General features: G+C 43.6%; 1 protein-coding gene across 2 annotated transcripts in view; it reads left to right on the top strand.

The window, feature by feature from the left end:
* Positions 1-19720, top strand: part of CASP6 (caspase 6) — a 44770-nt gene extending 25050 nt beyond the window's left edge. For both annotated transcript variants that reach the window (XM_044306302.1, XM_044306223.1), the window contains 7 exons: positions 1233-1274; positions 3869-3911; positions 6857-7006; positions 12417-12493; positions 14709-14884; positions 17042-17201; positions 19280-19720. In XM_044306302.1, the coding sequence (XP_044162237.1) occupies positions 1233-1274; positions 3869-3911; positions 6857-7006; positions 12417-12493; positions 14709-14884; positions 17042-17201; positions 19280-19512 (881 nt within the window). In that variant the 3' untranslated portion in view covers positions 19513-19720. The remainder of the gene's footprint in view (positions 1-1232; positions 1275-3868; positions 3912-6856; positions 7007-12416; positions 12494-14708; positions 14885-17041; positions 17202-19279) is intronic.
* The last annotated feature ends 6133 nt before the right edge of the window (positions 19721-25853 follow it).

Genomic DNA, 25853 nt, shown 5'->3' with positions numbered 1-25853 from the left:
TTCAGCTGTTCTGGTCAAGGGTCTAGGACTTTACCCATACACACTTAACCATCTTTCTACCTCTTAATGCTGTTTGGGGTTTGTTTGGCTGGGTGGACAAGAAGCAATATCATTGTGATCCAGGAACCAGAAAATTGCTTCCCACGATCTCTGCTGTAGCAGGTAAAGCCATTCTACAAATATGGATAGACTCACAAGCCCCACCACAGAGATTGCTCTTAGACAAGCTCACATTTTGATTCAAAATGGATTAGGTTGAAGCAACTGTTCATATAGAACTTAAGGTGACCACATTCAGAATAGGTGACTTCAAATATATTACCTGTTACCTGTAGCATGAAACAGTGGCGTACATAGGGAAGTAAGGGCCCCCATAGCAAGGATCAAACCAGGCCCCCCACACAGAACAGAATGTTTTCTGCCTAAACCCTTTTCAATGACCCTTGGGCCATTTCTCCACTGCCTTATTTGCTAAGTTATTCCTTTAGAGAGTAGAGTCCTGGCCAAGTCTTCACCTCCAGTAGAAGAGGAGATAATCCCAACTATGACTGGGCCCCCTCTTGCCCTGGGCCCCATAGCAGTCGCATGGTCCACCGCTATGGTAGTTACGCCCCTGGCGTGAAATACAGGCTGATTTCCCCCCCCCCCCACCCAATTTGAGTCACTTTATATGTTATGTCCCGGTTCCTCCCCCCTCCTTCCCTTTTTTTCTTTGTAACACTGCTTGTTTTATGTATTAGACCTCATACACGCAACTGTGTGCCAGCTGGTCCTGTATTACGCTATATATGGGCCCCGGCGGTATTTGTACTGCATCACTGATGCGCACTCATTTACTTGAATATGCATTGGGGACTGAAAATTGTGGTCCCCAATGCACGGAATGTGCATTGAGCCCTTGATGTGAACAAATGGGACAGTATTGCCTGAGCCTCCGGGTATCCATGCCATCTTCTTTAGGTGTCAGGACCTTGTACTGTGATGCTGCCTTGCTTTTATCCGCAGTCCTGGTCTTTACCTACTTCAACGTTTAACATCTGTCTTTCATAAAACTGCTTACTTAAATTGGGTTAATGGGTCGGAGTCCAAGACCGGTATCCTATATATGTATTTTAGATTATTTAGTTTGGAAGAAATTGTTAGAAAAATGTAATTAAAACATTTTAAAAATTTTCATGCTGAATGTACATTTGTTTTCCTATGAATATTAAGATTTTGTTGTGTTTTTACAGGTCAGGAAGAAATTGACAGCAAAAAAATACCAGAAAATAAAGGTATTGATTTCTTTTCTTGCTTGATAACCTTGTTTTTGTGTGTGCTTAGTGTTTTATTACTTACCACAAGGCCACACAAGCCTCTTCTCAATAGAAGTGGCCAATGTATATACAGTATGTAACTATGAAAGGACAAGGACAGTATGTTTGAACTGATTTATGTACCTTCTTCCCATGTCTATGATGCTTTTACCTTACATCCAAGTCTATGACAGTATCCTTATCATTCAGTACAAACTTGAAATTGTAGGGCCCTGAGCTCCAACCTTTGTCTCTCCAACTGGGAGTTGTAGTTTAGCATCAGCTTGAGAGCCAAAGGTTGTAGACCAGTGCTGTAGGGTAAGCAACATTTTTTCAACACTTCTACAATGCAGTTCATTGAATTCTTAATGAGCAGACAGTTAAGGGGTTGTCTGAGTTAAATAAAACCTCTTGCAGCAGCAAAAAAGTAAAAATAAATAAATAAAGTGTTACTCACCCTTTTTTCCCCCTTGCAGCTACAGCACTGGCTATGGCAGTGACGTCCCGTACACAAAAGTCCACTGTGCAGTCAATCACTGGCCCCAGCAGTGTATGGCACATTACTGCTAATGCCAGTGATTGTCTGCAGCGATGATGTGATGTGTAAGGGACGTCATTTCTGCAGCCAGGAAAATGCTGGAGATGCTGAAAGTGGCAGGGGAGAAAAGGGATTGGTGACACAATTTTTTGTTATTTTATGACATTTACTTCTGCTACCGAATTTTTGATTTATCTTAGGGTACTTTCACACTTGTGGCATAGGATTCCGGCAGGCAGTTCCGTAGCCGAAACTGTCTGCCGGTTCCGTCAAAACGCATGCTGCGGTATTATCTCCGTCCTGAAAAGTCAAAAAGACTGAACTGAAGACATCCTGATGCATCCTGAACGGATTTCTCTCCATTCAGAATGCATTAGGATAAAACTGATCAGTTCTTCTCCAGTATTGAGCCCCTAGGCCGGAACTCAGTGCTGGAAAAGAATAACACTAGTGTGAAAGTACCCTTAGTTGGACAACCTCTAAGTTGCTAAGTTTCTTTAGCTTTGTAACAAGGACATATAGGGCCACAATTACTAATATGAGTGCACCAAGATGTTCTAAATTGCTCACCGAGGTGATGTGGCTTAATGGAAAAGGGTAGTCACTTATATGCACCATTTTGCACAAGAATTGCCACACAATCCTGTAAAATTCTGTGGCAAAGAAAATCAACCAATAGTTGGTATAATATAATATTTTTTCAACTTTTTCTTTACTTTTATAAATTTATCCTCCAGTCTGAGCCACCATAATAAATCTGGTGCAGGTCTAGACAGCCTGAGGGCTCGTTCACACGACCGTATGGCTTTTTTAGTGTTTTGCGGGACGTTTTTCACGGATCCGTTGTTCAGTTTTTTGTTTCTGTTGTGTTTCTGTTCGGTTTTTCCGTATGGCATAAAAAATTGGGCTGGGCATAACATTTTCAATAGATGGTTCCGCAAAAACAGAACTGATACGGAAGACATATGGATCATGTGATGAGCGCAGTGACGTCACCACAGGTCCTTTTCCTCCTGGTCATCAAAGAAGAAGACAGAAGAGAAGCCGGGCTGTGCAAACAAGTGGATGAGGTGAGTTAATATTTTTTTTTTAACCCCTCAATCTCTATTTTACTATGCATTCTGTATTCAGAATGCTATTATTTTCCCTTATAACCATGTTATAAGGGAAGATAATGAAATCTACACAACACCTAACCCAAACTTCTGTGAAGAAGTCTGGGTTCGGGTTTGGGTACCAAACATGCCGATTTTTCTCACACACGTGCAAAACGCATTAAAACGCTTTGCACTCGCGCGGAAAAATCGTGCATTTTCCCGCGACGCACCCGCATCTTATCTGGCCCTCACACGTGACGCAAGTGTGAAAGAGGCCTTACTGCTTAACACCATGGATGGTTCAGTGATCGCAGGATGGACCTAGAGTTGTGTGTATCCACCTACATGCACAAGAACACACTCGCTACTGTGCAGGTAACAGGGGCAAACACTGATCCCTGCTTCCATCACTGAACCACCAATAACATCATGATAGTGGATTTCACTAATTCAGGGCACTCTGTGACTATATCTAATATAGGCAATGGTAGGGAGGTTTGTGAGCAGCCCTTAAATATATTTAAGTGGTGCCCATTACAGTTTGACTTTGTGACATGTTCCCAAGCGGCCTGTGACCCAGCAGTGATGTGTTGCCTGGGGACAAATCACCACTGAGGCCAGTCATTGGCTGCAGCAGTGTACATGACACAGTACAGGACAAGAACCGGAAGACTGCTGAAGAGAGCAGCGGGGAGAAGGTGGGTATAATATTTTTCAACAGGCTGGGAAAAAAAGAAAAAAAAGCTGGGCAACCCATTAAAGTCAATAGGACAATGGGACATCTGTTCTGCAGCCTGCCTATCATACTGTATGACATACTATGTACAATACCACAGTGTATTTACATACATTAACATGTTTATGGAAAATATTTGATAAATGGAAATGTCTCCTTTTAAATGTGTTATTATTATTATTAATTTTTATCCTTTCCCTAGATGGGGATGCAGGCATCACCGAGACCGATGGTTGGTTTGCAATGTGAGTTCATATTATTTATTGAGATGTTCATGAGGAATAATTTTGTATCCCTTGTATTTGGAAGCTTGAAGTACGAGCATAGAAGCAAGCATAACCATGCTGTATGTGTGCATGTGTTGTGTTCTACATTGAGTTTTTAACATAGTAAGGCTTTTATTTACATTGACATTGGTTTTCCATCAGGAGTTCTGAATTATTATTTTTTTATGGCAAGAATAGCGCGATAATCTCGGAGTCAAAAACCAGAAAGCTGATGGAAACCCAATGGACCCCATTTTAAGTGTATAGAATCTGTCAAGACTGGTCAGGATCTATTAAAAAAAGGAGTCTGGTGAATAAAGCCAGGAATGCTGATGTGCACAGTTTTGCCGGTCTTTGTATTTGGAATGTAGCAATTTGCAGAATTCAAGCAGTCCCTAACGCTGGGTTCACACCTAAGCGTTTCGCAAACGCGCGTTTTTATGCGCGATTTTGTCGCGCGTTGTTATGCGCGTTTTTTGTAATAGTAAACGCGCGTTTGACGCGCGTTTGGGTGATTGACAGCAGTGTTGTCCAAAGAGTCTATGGCCCAAACGCGCGTCAAACGCGCCAAAAAAAGCTCCTGTACTTGTTTGAGCGTCGGGCGTTTTACAGCGCGATCGTACGCGCTGTAAAACGCCCAGGTGTGAACCATTCCCATAGGGAATCATTGGTTCTTGCCTGTTGTGCGTTTTACAGCGCGTAGGAACGCGCTGTAAAACGCTCAGGTGTGAACCCAGCGTAAGGCCAGTTTCACACTGGTGTTAAGCTTTTCCGGCAGGCTGTTCAACGTGGTGAGCCTCTCGGCATATTTGCCGTGTTGCAGCCGGATCTCCAGCAGGTTCCCATTATAGTGAATGGGGCCGGCTGGACTTTTGGCAGCACACGTGTGCAAACAGTAGTACGGATCCCCCAGTGGGACCTGTTAAGAGAGTTATACTTACCTCCTCCGTTCTGGCTTCATGGTCCCTGACTGTAAACTTCCTGCACAGACAGAATCATGAGCGCTGTTGCAACTAATAACTGGCCTCTGCAGTAATGTGCCCCCAAGAGTCAAGTCACGGCTGGAAAATGTCACAACTGAGGGTAGTCATTGGCTGTAGTGTCACGCATGCCCCCGCCCATGCAAGAAATTGACAGTTAGGCCCCTTTCACACGGGCGAGTTTTCCGTGCGGGTGCGATCCGTGCGGCGAACGTATGGCACCCGCACTAAATCCTGACCCATTCATTTCTATGGTGCTGTGCACATGAGCGATGTTTTTAACGCATCACTTGTGCGTTCAGTTGAAATCGCAGCATGCTCTATATTTTCCGATTTTGACGTGACGCAGGCCCCATAGAAGTGAATGGGGTGTGTGAAAATCGGATGGCATCCGCAAGCAAGTACGGATGCTGTGCGATTTGCACGCATGGTTGCTAGGAGACCATCGGGATGGAGACCCGATCATTATTATTTTCCCTTATAACATGGTTATAAGGGAAAATAATAGCATTCTGAATACAGAATGCATAGTAAACCAGCGCTAGAGGGGTTAAAAAAAAATAAAAAAAAATTTAACTCACCTTAGTCCACTTGCTCGCGAAGCCCGGCATCTCCTTGTGTCTCCTCTGCGCTGAGCGGCTGAACAGGACCTGGGGTGAGCTGCTCCATTAAATACAGGTTAAGGACCTTCGATGACGTCACTCCGGTCATCACATGGTCTTTTACCATGGTGAATCACCATGGTAAAAGATCATGTGACGTACCATGTGATGACCGGAGTGACGTCATCGAAGGTCCTTAACCTGTATTTAATGGAGCAGCTCACCCCAGGTCCTGTTCATCAGCAGCGGAGACACAAGGAGATGCCAGCTTCGCAAGCAAGTGGACTAAGGTGAGTTAAATTATTTTTTATTTTTTTTTAACCCCTCTAGCGCTGGTTTACTATGCATTCTGTATTCAGAATGCTATTATTTTCCCTTATAACCATGTTATAAGGGAAAATAATACAATCTTCAGAACATCAATCCCAAGCCCGAACTTCTATGAAGAAGTTCGGGTTTGGGTACCAAACATGCGCGATTTTTCTCACGCGAGTGCAACGCATGACAATGTTTTGCACTTGCGCAGAAAAAATCGCGCATTTTCCCGCAACGCACCCGGCTCTTATCCGGGCAAAAAAACTCACGCCCGTGTGAAAGAGGCCTTAGGGTATGGAGGGCTGGTGACTACAGCCTGGGAACCATGGAACTCAAATGAAGTCCCGCTGGGGAGGACACATATTAAAATTCTGGACAACCCCTTTAAGGAATTGTTCTGGTATAAACACAACGATGATGCAATAAATCTAAGGCTGAGTTCACATATTAGTTATTTGGTCAGTTATTTCTATCAGTTAGTTATTGTGATCCAAAACCAGTAGTGAAGCCTACTCAGAGATAAGGTATAATGGAAAGATTTGCTCCTGTTCTGTGATTTTGACCCACACCAGGGTTTGGCGCACAATAACTGACCAAATAACTGAAGTGTGAACTCGGCCTAAGGCAGGGGTGGGATTCAAATTTTATATATATATATATATATATATATATATATATATATATATACACTACACACACATACCACCCAGCTAAGGAGCTAAACTATCAGCGGCAAGTGAAGCAATGGAAGCGAACATCTCCAGCTGCCCTGCCGCCGCCAGAGCACCGGATCGGGACTCGACCGGTAACACGGTTCTCCGATCCAGCTGTAATTTTAACAACTGGATCTGGAGAACTGGAGGGAACTGGCTGAATCCCATGCCTGGCCTAAGGTATTCCTCCGGTCTGTATACAGTTTCTGACTGTCAGTCAGTGGGACTTCTCATACCCACTACTCTCACTTCTAGAGCTCATGTGCGACACAAATGAAGTGATCACATGTATCATAATTTGTTTATATTTGAAGGTCTCAAGCACTGGACCCAGCTGCCGAGTATACCATGAAAAACAGACGGCGAGGCTTGGCTCTGATCTTTAACCATGACTGGTTCTTTTGGCAGTTAACACTTCCAGAAAGAAGGGGAACCAATACTGACAGAGATAATCTTCACAGAAGGTAGGTACAAAATGTAATTATCCCAATTGGACCTTTTTTTTTTTTTTCTAAATTCAGCTGATTGTTAGAGGTCTAACAACTGAAACTGTGAAGCTTTGACCGGTCATACGTTTTGCAAGGGAAATGTGGTATTAAATGGCAATCCTTTAACCCCTTGGTGACCTCCGCTGTATTTCTCGGCTCGAAAACCTCAAGCCTGCTCCAATACCCATCACTGGTATATACCAATACAGGCCAGCAGGTGGCAGCACTGTATTGGTATATAGTAAACTGTGTGTTCTGTGATGAATATACACCCATCACAGAACACAATTGGCAATCTAATGATTAGCAGTTTTAGTCATCTAGGGTTACTTAAAAAAAACTAAACAAAAAAACTGTTTTAAAAAAAGATATAAAAGTTTTAGCGCTTAATGACCGGGCCATTTTGTACCTTTTTTGAAAATCTCTTTACGTGGTAATAACTTTGGAACACTTTTTTTACTTGTCCAAGCCATTCTGAGACTGTTTTCTCGTGATACATTGTACTTCATGACGGTCATAAATTTGAGTCAATATATTTCACCTTTATTTATGAAAAAATCCAAAATTTTCTAAATTTCTATTTCTCTGCTTTTAAAACAGAAAGTGATACCTTATAAAATATTTATTATTTAACATTCCCCATATGTCTACTTTATGTTGGCACCATTTTGTAAATGTCATTTTATTTTTTTGGGACGTTAGAAGGCTTGCAATTTTAGAAGCAATTTTAAAAAATTTTAAGAAAATTTCTAAAACCCACTTTTTAAGGACCAGTTCAGGTCTGAAGTCACTTTGTGGGGCTTACATAATAGAAACCACCCATAAATTATCCCTTTTTGGAAACTATACCCCTCAAGTTACTCAAAACTGATTTAACAAACGTTGTTAACCCTTTAGGTATTCCACAAGAATTAAAGGAAAATGGAGATTACATTTAAAAATTTTACTTTTTTGGCAGATTTTCCATTTTAATCCATTTTTTTCTTTAACACATCGAGGGTTAACAGCCAAACAAAACTCCAATATTTATTACCCTGATTCTGCGGTTTACAGAAACACCCTACATGTGGTGGTAAACTGCTGTATGGGCGCATGGCAGGGCGCAGAAGAAAAGGAGGGCCGTATGATTTTTAAAAGGCATATTTTGCTGGACTGGTTTTTAGATGCCATGTCCTATTTGAAGCCCCCCAGATGCACCCCTACAGTAGAAACTCCCAAAAAGTGACCCCATTTTGGAAACTACGTGATAAGGTGACAGTTTTATTGGGGTACATATGATTTCTAATCACTCTATATTATGTTTTTTGTGAGGTAAGGTAACTAAACAATGGATGTTTTTTATTTTTTGTTTTTTACAATGTTCATCTGACAGGTTAGATCTTGTGCTATTTTTATAGAGCAGGTTGTTACGGATGCGATGATATCAAATATGTCTACTTTCTTTGTTTGTTTCAGGTATTTTTCATAATAAAGCATTTTTGAAAAAAAATTATGTTTTTGTGTCTCCATTTTCTGAACGCCATTTTTTTTATTTATTTTTGCCGATCGTCTAGTGCAGGGGCTCGTTTTTTGCAGGAAGAGTTGATGTTTTTATTGGTACCATTTTTGGGTACATATGATTTTTTTGATCATTTAATTATTACACTTTTTGGGGCAAGATGACCAAAAAATTTGTAATTTTGGCACAGTTTTTATTTATTTTTACGCTGTTCACCTGAGCAGTGAGGTCATGTGATATTTTTATAGAGCAGGTTGTTACGGATGTGGCAATTTTTTTTTTAAACCATAATATATATTTTTTTAAATATGATTTTAGATAGTATTCACCATACAATGAGCGTTCATATACAGTAAAATTATGCATAAACATATCTGATACATAATAGGTAATGATGTTCTTCTAGTAATAAATATGAGATGATGTTAGAAGCAAATGTACATTTATCAAAGTATCATTTTTCTATTATATCCGATCATAGGTCATAAGATATGGTTAATAATTAAACCAAACCAAACATATTGGAAAACTCCCTCCCCCACCCCCCTATTTCTGTCTATCTTACTCCTTGCCCACCTAGCATCTAAGATCTCCTATTGTTCTTGATGAGATATCTTAAATTCTGATTCCTTTTATTTTCAAATATATATACTATTTGGAAAAAAGTGTGTACCAAGGGTCTGATGAACCAAAGAAAGATTTGGTTGATTCAGATTTGCAGTTTTCAGCTTCTGATTTCTCAAAAATTAGACATCTTGTGGTCATTTGGAATGGTTCAGAAATTTGTGGGACACTTGGGTTTAGCCAGTGCCCTAACATACTCCTTTTGGCAGCTAACAATATCACATGAAACACTGGTGGAAACTTGACCTTACATGTTTCTGTCTACATATGAAATAGAAATAAAATCGGGTCCAAGGGAAGTGTTATATGGGTTTTAGTTTCAATAAAGGTTATAAGAGAGTTCCAAAACTCTTTTACCTTAGGACAAGCCCATAGACCATGTGTCATATATGTGTTTGGCGTTTGGCATTTCGGACAATGTGTTACTTTATTTTCATCAATTTTCTTGGGAGTTCTAGGAACATAGAAACCATATATCGCCCTGTGTATAACTTTGAATTGCGTTTCCCGACATATTTAATTTCCTATATGTTTGCGGACTCTCTCCCAACCCTCCAATATATCATCTGGTATGGATAGTTTCGGGAACTCTTTGCCCCAACCTTCACACAGACTTGTATCCCCTTTTTTTGACATTATATCATTTATACATCTATATAAATGAATTTGTCAGTTCCTCCTGAAATGACCAGAGTCAAATAGATTTGTTCTACATTCATTGGATAGGTCTTGTACTCTGGGTTTTAGAAAAGCAAGGCGATGTTGATAAGCAAGAAAATGAGAGCTCAGGATGCTATACATATCCTGAACTTCTCTAAAATCCAGATATCTTTTTTTCCCTCAGGTTCATCATGTGTCTAACTTCCCTAATTCCCAGTCCTGCCCAGAGAGAAAAATTTGTATTTATTCATAATGCCCGAAATTCAGGGTGCTTCCATATCTTCATGTGCTTAGACAGCTGAGACGGGAGGTTATAGAGTTTCCTGACCGCTTTCCACGCTTTCTATTGTGTCACGAATCAAAACACTAAGTTTAAGCGCCTGGGGTAACAAGGAGTATTTTGTGTGTAAACTAGCATTTAGGTTCCAGGGTCTAGCTAATTCCGTTTCAATAGGACAGAATAGTATGAGGTGCCTTTTAACCAGTCTAAACAGTTGTCACGACCCCTGGTCACGGTCGTGACTCCTTGGGAGCCGCATGCAGTTATCCGCGGTCTGGTGTTGTCGCAACCGCAGCTGGGGGCACTTAGTGGTTTGCCTCAGGTGCGGTTGCCGCGAATAACAGGCATGCGTGCGGTTGCCCTTGGCAACGTGTTTTGGTGTGCACGTCCTTCGTCTGTTTATGTGCACTCCCTTTGTGTGTTTGTTGTGCACGAGATTGTGTTGGTTGTATGCACTTGGACACCTCCCTTCACCTGCGGTGGTCCGCGGCAACGTCTGATGTTGTGTGCATGTAGTGGCAGGGTCTCGGCCTGCTGGTTGTTCTTCAGGTCACGGCTGCCACGCATGCCGTTGCCAGCGGTAACAGGTGAGTGAGTGTGTGTGCTATTTCCCTTTAAGTTGGTGTTTTCCCTTCTCTTCTGTGGTGTAGGAAGGGTTAACTCCCTTCCCAGTGTGTGTGAGTCACTGGGTGTGTCTGGCCGTTTGGGTGTGGCCACTTGGCCTATATAGCCTGAGTCTCTTGCAGGCTTCAGTAGGTTGCTCTCAGCCATGCTGGCTGGAGCAGCCTCCTGTCTCCTCCATCTGCCTGGTGAGGACCATCCTTCTGGTCATAAAACCATTGTCAGTTAAAACTATGTTTCACAGTGTTATCTAGGTGTGTGTGGGGTTATTATGTTAGTGCAGCTTGTGGTCCTGGGTTCCTGTGGGATGTCTGGTGTGTGCTGTGTTTGTTGGTGTCTGAACCGCAGCACCTGCACATGGGATCCAGGGTTTGTTGTCTGTGGCAGGTGAGTGATGTGTTGGTCCCATTTGCCTGTCACTGCCATAGCTGTTATTGTATCCCCCTGTGTTGCTTGGCCGTTGAGACCCCGGCTCCTCCGTGCCTAGGAGGAGTAGGACGTCTGACTCTGTCCCCTAGTAAAGGGCCGACTTGAGGGCTCGTAGGGACTGTAAGGTTCCGGCGTATGAGTCCTCCTACCATCAAGGTCGGCTCATACTGATAGGAGACAGGGTCAGCGTTAGGGACGCAATAGGAGGTGACCTGCTCCCTAACTTTGGTGTCCCGGCCAAGGGGTAACCCTATCATCTCCTGGCACCGCACGGCTGGGGGTTTCCCCCACCGCCAGCCGTGACAACAGTGTCTCATCAGACTTGCTAGATTGTACCGTCTAATGTCCGGGAATCCTAAACCCCCCCCCCCCCCCCCCCCCCACTCCTCAGTTTTGATCGGGATAGTGAGTTGAGCGATATCCTTGCTTTTTTCCTGTTTCCATATGAAAGAACAGAACGTTTCATTTTCAGGAGTTGGCATACGTTTTTCTTTTTCCGGATCCGGCAGGCAGTTCCGGCGACTTAACTGCTTGCCAGATCACTCTGCCGCAAGTGTGAAAGTAGCCTAAACTAAAACGTAACTTTTATATAAATAAAAAAACTCCATGTTGTCCTAGGGGGCAGCCATATTAATGGCACGACTTCTTTTTCTTTATTTTCTGTTGAGTCAGTCATGTATACCTTATGGCAGCTGAAATGAATGGGCTTCAATTGTCATTCATTTAAAAGCCTCAAGGAAGTATTGGGGGTGTATATTCCCCTCCGGAGACTGGAGGAAATGCATAAAGAGTCTTCTTAGCAGAGCATGGGCACAGGCTCTGCTTTGGAGCAGTGTCTGCCCAGGTCCTGTGCCCTTGCTCTGCTAATCAGAGTAGCGGCACAGGCAGGAAATTGCCCAGTTACAGTTGTCACTACTAGGGTTGTGCTAGACCTGTTTATACCTAGTAGCAGCCTCCTAGCACTGGCATTCCGGTGATCATGTGACCAGTCACATGATGACTGTAATGAAGCAGTGCCACCATCTTTATTCTATATACTTTGCTCATTGAGTGAACCGAGAAGACAGAAGCAGTGAAAACCACTTCTTTCTTCTTCCCAGGGTCCCCAATAAACTCACGCTGTATATATACAATGTGTGGGTTTTGAGGGCCTGGCCCACCCATCGTGTGTATATATACTGTGGGTGGGCGATAAGCAGTTAGGTTGGGCATACCCATTTGATGAATATTCCCTGAACCCCTTACATAAATATATATATATTTTTAACTTTCAGGTTAACTGACCTTGGTTTTGACGTGAGGAGCTATGATAACCTCAAAGCTGTGGAAATTCTTGAAAAGGTCCATGATGGTAAATTGATTCAATATTTTTCATCTTTATTTTTTCCCCATTCTAAATTTGAGAAAATAAAACCCAAAAGCAGAATCTTTTTTCTTATTGATGCAAACATTGTGGCTGTATGTAAAATATCAGTGGTGATGTGTTGTCTTACAGTAAGGGTCCATTCACACGTCTGCAATTCTGTTACGCATTTTGCGGATCCACATGACAGCAGTGTCTAAAGGCCCCCATACACATTCAATAGCTGTCCGCCAAACGATAATTTAGCCGACAGCTGTCTCTCCCTACTCCCCCATACATATTGGGGCACGTTTACTAAGCTTTCCTTTTTTTTGGAGCAAAAAAAAATCCCAGGCGTATTGGAAACTTTTGGCTTTAATTTGCGCCTTTATTATCCTTACATAAATCAGGTTTTTCTTTTTTGGTTTAAGTCTGACATCTAGTGGTTGTTTTCCTGTAAGACAGATTCATAATCACTAAGACTGGTCTCATAAGTATGCGCATGAAATTGTGGCGCAACTCACCACTCAAAACAGACACAGAGAACTACACCAGCCCCAGAGTGGGGTAGACATTAGACTGTTTTTACGACTAAATAGGCGCAAAAGATTGAAAACTTCTGAATTAGTCTTAAAACTCAAAGGCGCAACAGGCACAAATGCCTCCAAAACAGATGCAAAATCAGTTGGTAAAGAGATAGGCTTTTTACTCATGAAAACAGGAGCAGACACTATAGTAAATGTGCCCCATTCTGTTTGGCTGAATGTCATGTGTATTCAATGGGGAGAAGAGACCAAAAGGATCAGGCAAAAATAATTATTTTGTTCAATCCCTTTTTTTTCCCCCCGATATCATCTGTAGGGGGAGAATTTGGAGCTCCCCATAAACCCTATGTCTAGCAATCAAAGATCTGTCACTAAGTGGTACACTACCCAAAAGTAGCATCTGAGAGATGGTTTATAGGGCAGCAGGGGAAGGACTTTTATGTCCTCTTCTGGTCTAATCAGACCACACCTGTAATCATTTACATATCTGTCTGAGACATAACTACATGCCCAGCAATTCAACATTTCTCTTTGGGTACGTAACTAGCCTACGTTTTAGCGATCGTATAAGGCCTCTTTCACACGGGCGTGAGTTTTTTTTGCCCGGATAAGAGCCGGGTGCGTTGTGGGAAAATGCGCGATTTTTTTCTGCGCAAGTGCAAAACATTGTCATGCGTTGCACTCGCGTGAGAAAAATCGCGCATGTTTGGTACCCAAACCCGAACTTCTTCATAGAAGTTCGGGCTTGGGATTGATGTTCTGAAGATTGTATTATTTTCCCTTATAACATGGTTATAAGGGAAAATAATAGCATTCTGAATACAGAATGCATAGTAAACCAGCGCTAGAGGGGTTAAAAAAAAATAAATAAAAATATTTAACTCCCCTTAGTCCACTTGCTCGCGAAGCCCGGCATCTCCTTCTGTCTCCGCTGCTGATGAACAGGACCTGGGGTGAGCTGCTCCATTAAATACAGGTTAAGGACCTTCGATGACGTCACTCCGGTCATCACATGGTACGTCACATGATCTTTTACCATGGTGATTCACCATGGTAAAAGACAATGTGATGACCGGAGTGACGTCATCAAAGGTCCTTAAGCTCTATTTAATGGAGCAGCTCACCCCAGGTCCTGTTCATCTGCAGCGGAGACACAAGGAGATGCCGGCTTCGCGAGCAAGTGGACTAAGGTGAGTTAAAAAAAATTTAACCCCTCTAGCGCTGGTTTACTATGCATTCTGTATTCAGAATGCTATTATTTTCCCTTATAACCATGTTATAAGGGAAAATAATAATGATCGGGTCTCCATCCCGATGGTCTCCTAGCAACCATGCGTGCAAATCGCACGGCATCCGTACTTGCTTGCGGATGCCATCCGATTTTCACACACCCCATTCATTTCTATGGGGCCTGCGTCACGTCAAAATCGGAAAATATAGAGCATGCTGCGATTTCAACTGAACGCACAAGTGATGCGTTAAAAACATCGCTCATGTGCACAGCCCCATAGAAATGAATGGGTCAGGATTTAGTGCGGGTGCCATACGTTCGCCGCACGGATCGCACCCGCACGGAAAACTCGCCCAGTGTGAAAGGGGCCTAAATGTTTTATTTTTTCTTCTTTGTCTGATTCTGCTAGTCTCTAAATCTGCTTTTGCTTTCCAATTGACCTTCCCAGCTGCAACAAGCGATCACAGTGATGCTGACTGCTTCCTCTGTGTGTTCTTGAGCCATGGAGAAGATAATCACGTTTATGCTTATGATGCTAAAATTGAAATTCAAAGACTGACCTCTTTATTCAAAGGAGACAAGTGCCAGAGTTTAGTGGGAAAACCTAAGATTTTCATAATCCAGGTAAATATTTAATGGTTAAATGATGGCTAGTGATTTTGCGCCATGATTTAAAAAGATATACCGGTAAATCATCATCAATATTGTAAATTCACCAATGTTCTCAATTACCTTAATTACAAATCTGCTGACTGATGCCCTTTATTTCGCACTGGTCACAAGGTCTAATAATACACTACTTCTTGGTCTGTGCAGATCACTTTTTAGCAGTCATCTCCTTATAATTACAGGCATAATTACAGTGACAGATAACATAGATAGATATGATCCACCGGGGGCATAACTACCATAGCGGCAGACCATGTGACTGCTATGGGGCCCAGTCTTAGTTGGGATCATCTCCTCTTCTACTGGAGGTGAAAACTTGGTCAGAACTCTACCCTCTAAAGCAGGCATCCTCAAACTGCGGCCCTCCAGCTGTTGCAAAACTACAACTCCCACAATGCCCTGCTGTAGGCTGATACCTGTAGGCTGTTCGGGCATGTTGGGAGTTGTAGATTTTGCAACAGCTGGAGGGCCGCAGTTTGAGGATGCCTGCTCTAAAGGAACAACTTTTAGCAAATGAGGCAGTGGAAAAAATGGCCCAAGGGTAATTGAAAGGGGTTTAGGCAGAAACCCTTCTGTCAAGTGTGGGGCTCCTGGTTTGATCCTTGCCATAAGTTCCTTACTTCTCTATGTACGCCACTGGGATCCACCATTCACAATAGGTGATATCATAGTTTATATGTCCTATACTTCATAGTAGGGGGTAGAGTTAAATGGTTACAGCACCTCTTTTTGACCAGTAAAGGTTAGGCTATGCATGGTGTGGATGCTCTGATGTGGCACTGCATGTGCACAATCTGCAGCATTTACAGTAGCTTTCAGAAATCTTATCCACACGCAGAAAAAAACCTGCAGCATACACTGACCTGCGCTGTGGTTTTTAAATCCGCATGTCAATTTATGCTGCAACTTTTACTTGCAGATTTCAATCTTCCCAATGAAAAGGTTGAAAGCAGCCATTTGCAATGCTAATTTGACCAGATCCGCTGCGGACGGCTAACCTTACCATAAAGGCAATAATTCTGTTAACCCTTGATTTAGTGATGGGAAAATTGCTCATCCCATTCAGGATCTGCAGCACATGCAACGTGCATTATATAATACTGCAGCAGTTGGGACACTTTCGTACTAGCAGCTGGTTAAGAACCATTCTTAAAAATTAAAGGGAGCAATACTTGTCCTTTTCAGGTAGTTCCTTCTCCTTTGCCAAGCACTGATTGACGGACGTCTGTGCTAGATTTCCTCCTAAGGAAAAGTAATGTCTATGTAGTGCCTCTCGCCCCCTAGTGGTTAAAACATGGAAATGAGATTTTTGTGGCATAGCATCAGAACAACACTTTGTACTAAAGAAACCGTACACATTGCCCCTATATGAAACGGTTAGATGAATAAGGGTACTTTCACACTTGCGTTTTTCTTTTCCAGCACTGAGTTCCATCCTAGGGGCTCAATACCGGAAAAGAACTGATCAGTTTTATCCCCATGCATTCTGAATGGAGAGTAATCCGTTCAGGATGCATCAGGATGTCTTCAGTTCAGTCGTTTTGACTGATCAGGCAAAAGAGAAAACCACAGCATGCTACGGTTTTCTCTCCGTGAAAAAAACTGAAGACATGCCTGAACGCTGGATCCGGCATTTTTTTCCCATAGGAATGTATTAGCGCCGGATCCGTCGTTCCGGCATGCGCAGATCGGTAAAAATGTGAAAAAATGTACAAGACGGATCCGTCGGTCCGCATGACAAGCGGAGAGACGGATCCGTCCTTGCAATGCATTTGTGAGACGGATCCGATCCGTCTCACAAATGCTTTCAGTCAGCGGCAGATCGGCGGGCAGACTGCCCGCCGGATCACACTGCCACAAGTGTGAAAGTAGCCTTAGGCTGCTGGTTTCTGAGAAGGAATCGCATGGTACACTTTAACAGGGTTTCCCACAAAAGCAAGTGGTAAACCATCGCACACTGATCAATAGGGGTCCGACTAACTGTACCAGCAAAAATCATTAGTATTAGGGGCCGCAGTGCTGCTGCCGCTTCACCTATTTTTCAATACACAGTGGATAGACTGCCTCTTCACTCTATGGCATTTCTTTTAATTCATTCTCCCTTTACTATAGGCATGCCGAGGTGCACAACATGATGAACCAGTCATGGCTACTGACAGGACTGACAGCAGAGAGGACATTCCTGAGACAAATATCACTGAAGTAGATGCAGCTTCTGTCTATACTCTGCCTGCAGGGGCCGACTTCATCATGTGCTATTCTGTTGCAGAAGGTATCCATGTTTGTATTGTAAGGGTTTATAGGGTACTTTCACACTTGCGTTTTATCTCCGGCCAAAAAAACTGAAGACTTGCCTGAATGCCAGATCTGGCATTTTTTTCCATACGAATGTATTAGTGCCGTATCCGGCATTCAAAATACCGGATTGCCAGATCCGTCCACGAAAAAAATAAATGCTGGATCCGTTTTTACGGATGACACCAGAAAGACGGATCCGGCATTTAAAATATTTTTTATGACTGATCAAGCATTTTTCAGACTGATCAGGGTCCTGATCAGTCTTACAAATGCCATCAGTTGGCGATAGAACTGCTTGCCGGATAACTCTGCCGCAAGTGTGAAATTAGCCTAAAAAACTCATTACAGTATGTACCATATACTAGACAAGAACAATTGCTATCTGCAATTCTCTGATTATCAAGCGGTTACAACAGTGAAATTTATTCAAACGTTGAGGACGTTTATTAAAGCTTTTAAGCCACTATTGTGGCCTAAAAATTTGCACCATAATTAGCAATTTTTTAAGCTTTCTCTTAGACAGTTTTTATTACTGTACTTCACTGTGTACAGTTTTTATGTAAAACAGAACATTTATGATAATAGTCCATGCAGGGAGATGAGAGGCAGGCTGAGAAGATGTGCCTTCGCAGTTACAGTTAGCACTATGTATGTCTGCTTTAACCATGTGATTACTGCAGCCAGTCAGAGAAGAAATGAGTTGTTGGCAACATAGCTTGCCTTTTATATAATAGTGTAATAGAATTTCAGGGTAGGTGAAGTTTCTACATTATATTATTTGGTATATTCATATAGGAATGGTTAAAGTGAAGCTCTGCTCTAGCTCTACTCTACATCACAATGTATGCTGTGTGTGATAGTTTAGCGGTTTTCCTCAAAGGTGTCAAATACTAGGAGTAGGGGTAGTTCTTTCTTTATATTTACTCCCTGTAATGTCCTCTGCCCACAATAACATCCTAGAATTGCTGGGAGTTGTAGTTCTCTCCTCTCAAGTCCCTCTCACTATAATGTCCACTGATGTCCTATAATAACTTTGGGCACTTTGGGAGTTGCAGTTCTCTCCTTTTTACATCCCTCTCCATGTAATGTCAACTGATGCCACATAATAAAACTATGAACATGCTGGGAACTGTAGTTCTGTCCTTTTATACCCCTCTCCTTATAATGTCCACTGATGCCTCATAATAACAGCCTTACATGCTTGATTAATAGCAACTATCACTAGGGCGGAAGATATGATAGATTTCTGACAGATAGGGAAGGTTTCCGTCAAAACCGACATTATCTATCACTCACTGTCACTATAAGCTATTGTACTGGTATTTGTATATGTGTGTGTGTGTGTGTGTATAGCGATATAGAGATATAGATATAGAGAGAGAGTTTGGTAGAGTTAGAATTCTGTAGTCTATTACAATTACACATGGTTGTAATTCAAATTTCCCAGGAACCTAAAAGGCAAATCTGCGTAGCTATGGCGCTATTTAGGAGTAAGGTGGGAGATTTTTTTTTGGGAGATTTAGTATGCTGCAGTCTAATATGGTTCCATATAGTGGTAACCCAGCTTTGCTAGGAACCTGAAAGACAAATCCCACTCCCCATTCCTGAATAATGCCACAGCTAGACAGATTTATCTTAGTAGATTTAGTATTCTGCAGACTCCTTTACAGATCCATAAGGTAGTAACTCAGCACGGGTCAGGAACCTGAAAGACAAATCTACCTAGCCGTGGTGGTATTTAGGAGTAGGGAGGCTTATTTAGTCATCTGCAATCTATTACAGTTCCACATAGTAATAACCCAGCTTAAAGGTCAAATTTTGCCTTGCTATGGCACTCTTTAGGAATGGGGAGTGGGATTGGTAGATTTAGTATTATGTAGTTTATAACAGTTCCACATGGGTTGGAACAAAATCTGTTTTATACTATTACTAACTAGGAGTGTGTGTGTGTTTTTTTTTTTTTTTTTTTTTTATTTTTTTTTTTTTGTTCTTTTATTGTATTCTGGTTTTAGTTCCCCTTTAATTTCACTATTATTCCTTTTATTTTCAAAGGCTACTATTCTCATCGGGAAACTATAAATGGGTCCTGGTACATCCAAGATCTATGTGATGCATTTAAGAAGTACGGAAAAGAGCTGGAATTTACAGAACTGCTGACGCTGGTGAATAGAAAAGTGTCTCTGCGCTCTGTTGAAAATTGTCTCGATCAAAACGCAATTGGGAAAAAACAAGTCCCCTGCTTTGCCTCCATGCTGACCAAAAAGCTTTACTTAAGACCAAAGTAAAACTAGTGAAACTTGCCTGTTTTCTAAACACAGAACTACAATTTGGTCATACACTGTCTCATTTCAGATCTAAAGCCATTAAAGCAGTGGTTCTCAACCTTTCTAAAGCCGTGACCCCTTAATACAGTTCCTCATGTTGTGGTGACCCCCAACCATTACATTTTTTTCCTTGCTAGGTCATAACTAATTTTGCTACTGTTATGAATTGTAATGTAAATATCTGATATGCAGGATGTATTTTTATTGCTACAAATTGAACATAATTAAAGCAGAGTAATTAATCACTAAGACAAAATGTTGGGTACCCCTCAAATAAATAAATCAGTGGTGCTTCAAGTCCCCCCCAAATAAATAAATCAGAAGTGCTCAGGGTCCCCCAAATAAATAAATCAGCGGGGCTTCAGGTCTCCCCCAAATAAATAAATCAGTGGTGCATCAGGTTTCCCCCAAATAAATAAATCAATGGTGCTCAGGGTCCCCCAAATAAATAAATCAGAAGTGCTCAGGGTCCCCCAAATAAATAAATCAGTGGTGCTTCAAGTCCCCCCCAAATAAATAAATCAGAAGTGCTCAGGGTCCCCCAAATAAATAAATCAGCGGGGCTTCAGGTCTCCCCCAAATAAATAAATCAGTGGTGCATCAGGTTTCCCCCAAATAAATAAATCAATGGTGCTCAGGGTCCCCCAAATAAATAAATCAGAAGTGCTCAGGGTCCCCCAAATAAATAAATCAGCGGTGCTTCAGGTCCCCCCCCCCCAAATAAATAAATCAATGGTGCTCAGGGTCCCCCAAATAAATAAATCAGCGGTGCTTCAGGTCTGCTCAAAATTTAAGCAGACCTGAAGCACCACTGATTTATTTATTTGGGGGACCCTGAGCACTTCTGATTTATTTATTTAAAGGGAACCTGTCACCGGGATTTTGTGTATAGAGCTGAGGACATGGGTTGCTAGATGGCCGCTAGCACATCCACAATACCCAGTCCCCATAGCTCTGTGTGCTTTTATTGTGTAAAAAAAACCTATTTGATACATATGCAAATTAGGGTCCATTCACACGTCCTGTTTTTTTTCATCCTGAAAAACGGTCCGTTTTTTGCGGATCCGTTGTTCCTGAAAATGTTTCCGTATGGCCTCATGCACACGGACGTTTTTTTTCACGGTCCGCAAAACGGGGTTCCGTTGGTCCGTGATCCGTGACCGTTTTTCCGTCCGTGGGTCTTCCTTGATTTTTGGAGGATCCACGGACATGAAAAAAAAGTCATTTTGGTGTCCGCCTGGCCGTGCGGAGCCAAACGGATCCGTCCTGAATTACAATGCAAGTCAATGGGGACGGATCCGTTTGATGTTGACACAATATGGTGCCATTTCAAACGGATCCGTCCCCATTGACTTTCAATGTAAAGTCTGGAGTTCTGTTATACCATCGGATTGGAGTTTTCTCCAATCCGATGGTATATTTTAACTTGTAGCGTCCCCATCACCATGGGAACGCCTCTATGTTAGAATATACTGTCGGATATGAGCTACATCGTGAAACTCATTTCCGACAGTATATTCTAACACAGAGGCGTTCCCATGGTGATGGAGACGCTTCAGGTTAGAATATACAAAAAAACTGTGTACATGACTGCCCCCTGCTGCCTGGCAGGTGCTGCCAGGCAGCAGGGGGCAGACCCCCCCCCCCCTGTTTTTAACTCATTGGTGGCCAGTGGGCCCCCCCTCCCCTGTTGTTAACTCGTTGGTGGCCAGTGTGCGCACCCCCCTCCCTCCCTCTATTGTTTTAATACATTGGGGCCAGTGTGCGCGCGCCCCCCAACCCCCCCTCTATTATTTTAATACATTGGGGCCAGTGTGCGCGCGCCCCCCCAACCCCCCCCCCCTCCCTCCCTCTATTGTTTTAATACATTGGGGCCAGTGTGCGCGCGCCCCCCCCAACCCCCCCTCCCTCCCTCTCTCTATTGTTTTAATACATTGGGGCCAGTGTGCGCACCCCCCCAACACCCCCCCCCCCCCCCCTCCCTCCCTCTATTGTAATCATCATCGGTGGCAGCGGAGTAGAAGATTTTCATACTTACCTGCTTCTTGCTGCTGCGATGTCTGCGTCCGGCCGGGAGCTCCTCCTACTGGTAAGTGACAGCAATGCGCCGCACAGACCTGTCACTTACCAGTAGGAGGAGCTCCCGGCCGGACGCAGACATCGCAGTAGCAAGAAGCAGGTAAGTATGAAAATCTTCTACTCCGCTGCCACCGATGATGATTACAATAGAGGGAGGGAGGGGGGGGGGGGGGGGGTTGGGGGGGTGCGCACACTGGCCCCAATGTATTAAAACAATAGAGGGAGGGAGGGGGGGTTGGGGGGGCGCGCGCACACTGGCCCCAATGTATTAAAACAATAGAGGGAGGGAGGGGGGGTTGGGGGGGGGCGCGCACACTGGCCCCAATGTATTAAAACAATAGAGGGAGGGAGGGGGGTGCGCACACTGGCCACCAACGAGTTAACAACAGGGGAGGGGGGGGGCCGCACAATGATATTCAAACTGGGGAGGGGGGGGGGGGTCTGCCCCCTGCTGCCTGGCAGCCCTGATCTCTTACAGGGGGATATGATGGGGTTAATTGTACTATCATATCCCCCTGTAAGAGATCGGGTGCTGCCAGGCAGCAGGGGGCAGTCTTGTACAAAGTTTGCAGTGTATTCTAACTAGAAGCGTCCCCATCACCATGGGAACGCCTTCTGTGTTAGAATATACTGTCGGAAATGAGTTTTCACGAAGTGAAAACTTAGATCAGAAAAAGCTTTTATGCAGACGGATCTTCGGATCCGTCTGTATGAAACTAAAACCTACGGCCACGGATCACGGACACGGATGCCAATCTTGTGTGCATCCGTGTTCTTTCACGGACCCATTGACTTGAATGGGCCCGTGAACCGTTGGCCGTGAAAAAAATAGGACAGGTCATATTTTTTTCACGGCCAGGAAACACGGCTCACGGATGCGGCTGCCAAACGGTGCATTTTCCGATTTTTCCACGGACCCATTGAAAGTCAATGGGTCCGTGAAAAAAAACGGAAAACGGCACAACGGCCACGGATGCACACAACGGTCGTGTGCATGAGGCCTATGTCATCCGTTTTTTGCGGATCCGCAAAAAAACGGGAACATGTATACATTTCAATAATCAAATAAAGTTGTTTGGATTTCTTTGAAAAAAAATTGAAAAAAAAAATAAAATAAAAAAATTTGTTATGTGTTTCCAGGAACGGAATCCGCAAAAAACGGATGACATACGGAATGACATCCGAATGTCATCCGTTTTTTGCGGATCCATTGACTTTGTATTGTACCAGGATCCGATTTTTCAGGACAAGAATAGGACATGTTTTATATTTAAACGGACATGCGGAACGGAACAACGGAAACGGACAGCACACATTGTGCTGTCCGATTTTTTCCAGGACCCATTGAAAATGAATGGGTCCAGATCTGGTCCTGATCTGTTCCTGAAAAAACGGAACAGATCAGGAAAGAAAAAACGGACGTGTGAATGGACCCTTAACCTGAGATGAGTCCTGTCCGTGAGATGAGTCAGGGACAGGACTCTTCTCAGGTTAATTAGCATATGTATAAAATCATTTTTTTTGCACAATAAAAGCACACAGAGCTATGGGAGCTGGGTATTGCGGATGTGCTAGCGGCCATCTAGCAACCCATGTCCTCAGCTCTATACACAAACTCCCCATGACAGGTTCCCTTTAAGGCTTAAATAAATAAATCAGAAGTGCTCAGGGTCCCCCAAATAAAAAAATCAGCGGTGCTTCATGTCCCCCCAAATAAATTAAGCCTTGCTCAGCCAAATAATTAAAATAAAATTAGCCAGGCTCAATTAAATCATTGGTGGCAGTGGTGCTCAGCGGCGGTGTCATTAACGAAAAAACTCGGACCTCAGCAGACAGGCGGCCCGACTTACCCGTCCAGACGTCAGGCTCCTTCAAGCACAGGCAGTGATAGGACATCACTTCCTGTGCGCGAGGATAAGGGGCCGCTGCCGTTGTGCGGGCGACCCACAATAGGAAGCCTCAGGCGACCCCACCCGGAAAGGGCCGATCGACCCCCAAAGGGGTCGCGACCCCTAGGTTGAGAACCACTGCATTAAAGGAACAGCAAACATTTTGCTTAGGTTTCCGAATGTTTACCATTTGTGCTGCAGTCAATTATATTGTAGCCAGGAGATAATTTATTTTCAAATTTTCAGGAAAATGCAGAATACTTTCAGGTTAATAGATTCAGGATGCATGTTTTATAAAATGTAATTCATAATACGACTCAACTTTTTTACTGTGATACTACTGCTTTTCTTTGCTACTGTGAAGCATGTAATGCATTATTTCACCATATGTGGACCAATAGCAATAAAATGTCACTTCTCACAACATATGTTTATTTATTATAATAAATTAGGGTATTTGTGCTAATCACTGACTGTGCTACAAATAAATTGCAAAAATAAAATAATAAAAGGCCATCATCACTTGCTACACAATAGGGCTCATTACTGGTGCTAGAGAAAAGGGTACCGCCTGCTGGATCTGGCATTGCCGGACGCTGACTGAAGGCCTGCTGGCCCAATTAACTATAATGGGAAACAGCGGAGATCCAGCTGCAATCTGGTAAATATGGAGAGAATCAGCCACAAGCATGCGTGTCTGTGGTGAGATGAGTGTGTGTATTGTGAGGATTCGCTCTGGTAGGCAGGGTAAGGCTACTTTCACATTAGCGTTCGGGGCTCCGCTTGTGAGTTCTGTTTGAAGGCTCTCACAAGCGGGCCCGAACGCATCCGTACTGCCCTAATGCATTCTGAGTGGATGCGGATCCGCTCAGAATGCATCAGTCTGGCAGCGTTTGGCCTCCGCTCAGCAGGCGGACACCTGAACGCTGCCTCAGATCCCAAAACAGAGACCTTGATTCTGAGCCTAGCTGCCTATTTAAAGGACAGCCAGGTGCTGCCAAAACCCAGAACGGCATTTAAACTCCGGTCCGGTATTTGATCTCACCTGGGTGGAAATCAGCCCAGCAGCCCATGTTGGGAGGAAAATATCTGCCTTCCCAAACAAAACCCCTTGCTGTGTCACATCCTCCCCCCCCCCCCCCCCCCTTTTTTCAACCCTGAGGGGGTGAACACACGCCAGTGTACCCTGGACTGTAAACTTAAAGTTTTGCAAGGACAAGAACCATCTGGTGACCCGAGCATTCCTCTCTTTGCCCTGGTTCATCTACTTGAGAGGGGAGTGGTCGGTCACCAGACGGATCTTTCTCCCCAACAGATAATAGCGGAGAGACTCGAGTGCCCACTTGATGGCCAGGCACTCTCTTTCCACTATACTGGGTCTCGGCTGGAGTGAACTTACGGCTGAGGAAGACAACGGGATGCTCCTCCCCGTTGACTTCCTGAGACAGTACAGCACCGATGCCTACTTAGGAGGCATCGGTTTGTACTATAAACTCCCTTTTAAAGTCGGGCGTCGCCAAAACCGGGGACCCACACAGGGCTGACTTCAAAGCGGAGAAAGCCTCTTCCGCCTGGTCATTCCAGCGGACCATCACGGACTTCCGTCCCTTCAAGAGCCCTGTCAATGGAGCTGCTAAAGTGGCAAAATGGGGAACGAACCTCATATAATAGCCCACCATTCCCAGGAATGACTTTACTTGCCTAGAGGTGATAGGTCAGGGCCAATTCCTTATTGCCTCCATTTTGTTTACTTGGGGTTTGATGACTCCGTGCCCAACGACATACCCTAGGTATTTGGTCTCCTCTAACTCTATCGCACAATTTTTTTGGGTTAGCTGTTAGACCAGCCTTTCGAAGGGAGTCCACTTCAGCCTGTACTTTGGGCAGATGACTTTCCCAGTTGATACTGTGAATGACAATATCATCCAGATAAGCTGAGGCGTATCGCCGATGTGGACGAAGCACAATGTCCATTAGACGTTGAAAAGTGGCAGGGGCACCATGCAGACCGAAGGGTAACACCTTATATTGGTACAGCCCTTCTGGTGTAATGGTAGTTTTCTCCTTGGCAGCCTCCGTCAAGGGTACCTGCCAGTACCCTTTGATGAGGTCCAAAACAGAAAAATACCGGGCTTGGCCTAACCTTTCAATTAGCTCATCCACCAGAGGCATGGATATGCATCGAATTTAGATATTTCGTTCAGCCTACGAAAATCATTACAAAAACCGTAACGTCCCGTCCGGCTTGGGTATTAAGACTATAGGACTGGCCCACTCACTTTTAGATTCCTCGTTGACGTCTAGCTGCAGCATGAGCTGCACTTCCTCCAACCG

This window comes from Bufo gargarizans, chromosome 1 (genome assembly GCF_014858855.1).
Source record: "Bufo gargarizans isolate SCDJY-AF-19 chromosome 1, ASM1485885v1, whole genome shotgun sequence".
Classification (NCBI taxonomy): domain Eukaryota; kingdom Metazoa; phylum Chordata; class Amphibia; order Anura; family Bufonidae; genus Bufo; species Bufo gargarizans.
The sequence above is the reverse complement of the archived record's forward strand: the minus strand, read 5'-3'. Positions and strand labels throughout refer to the sequence as shown.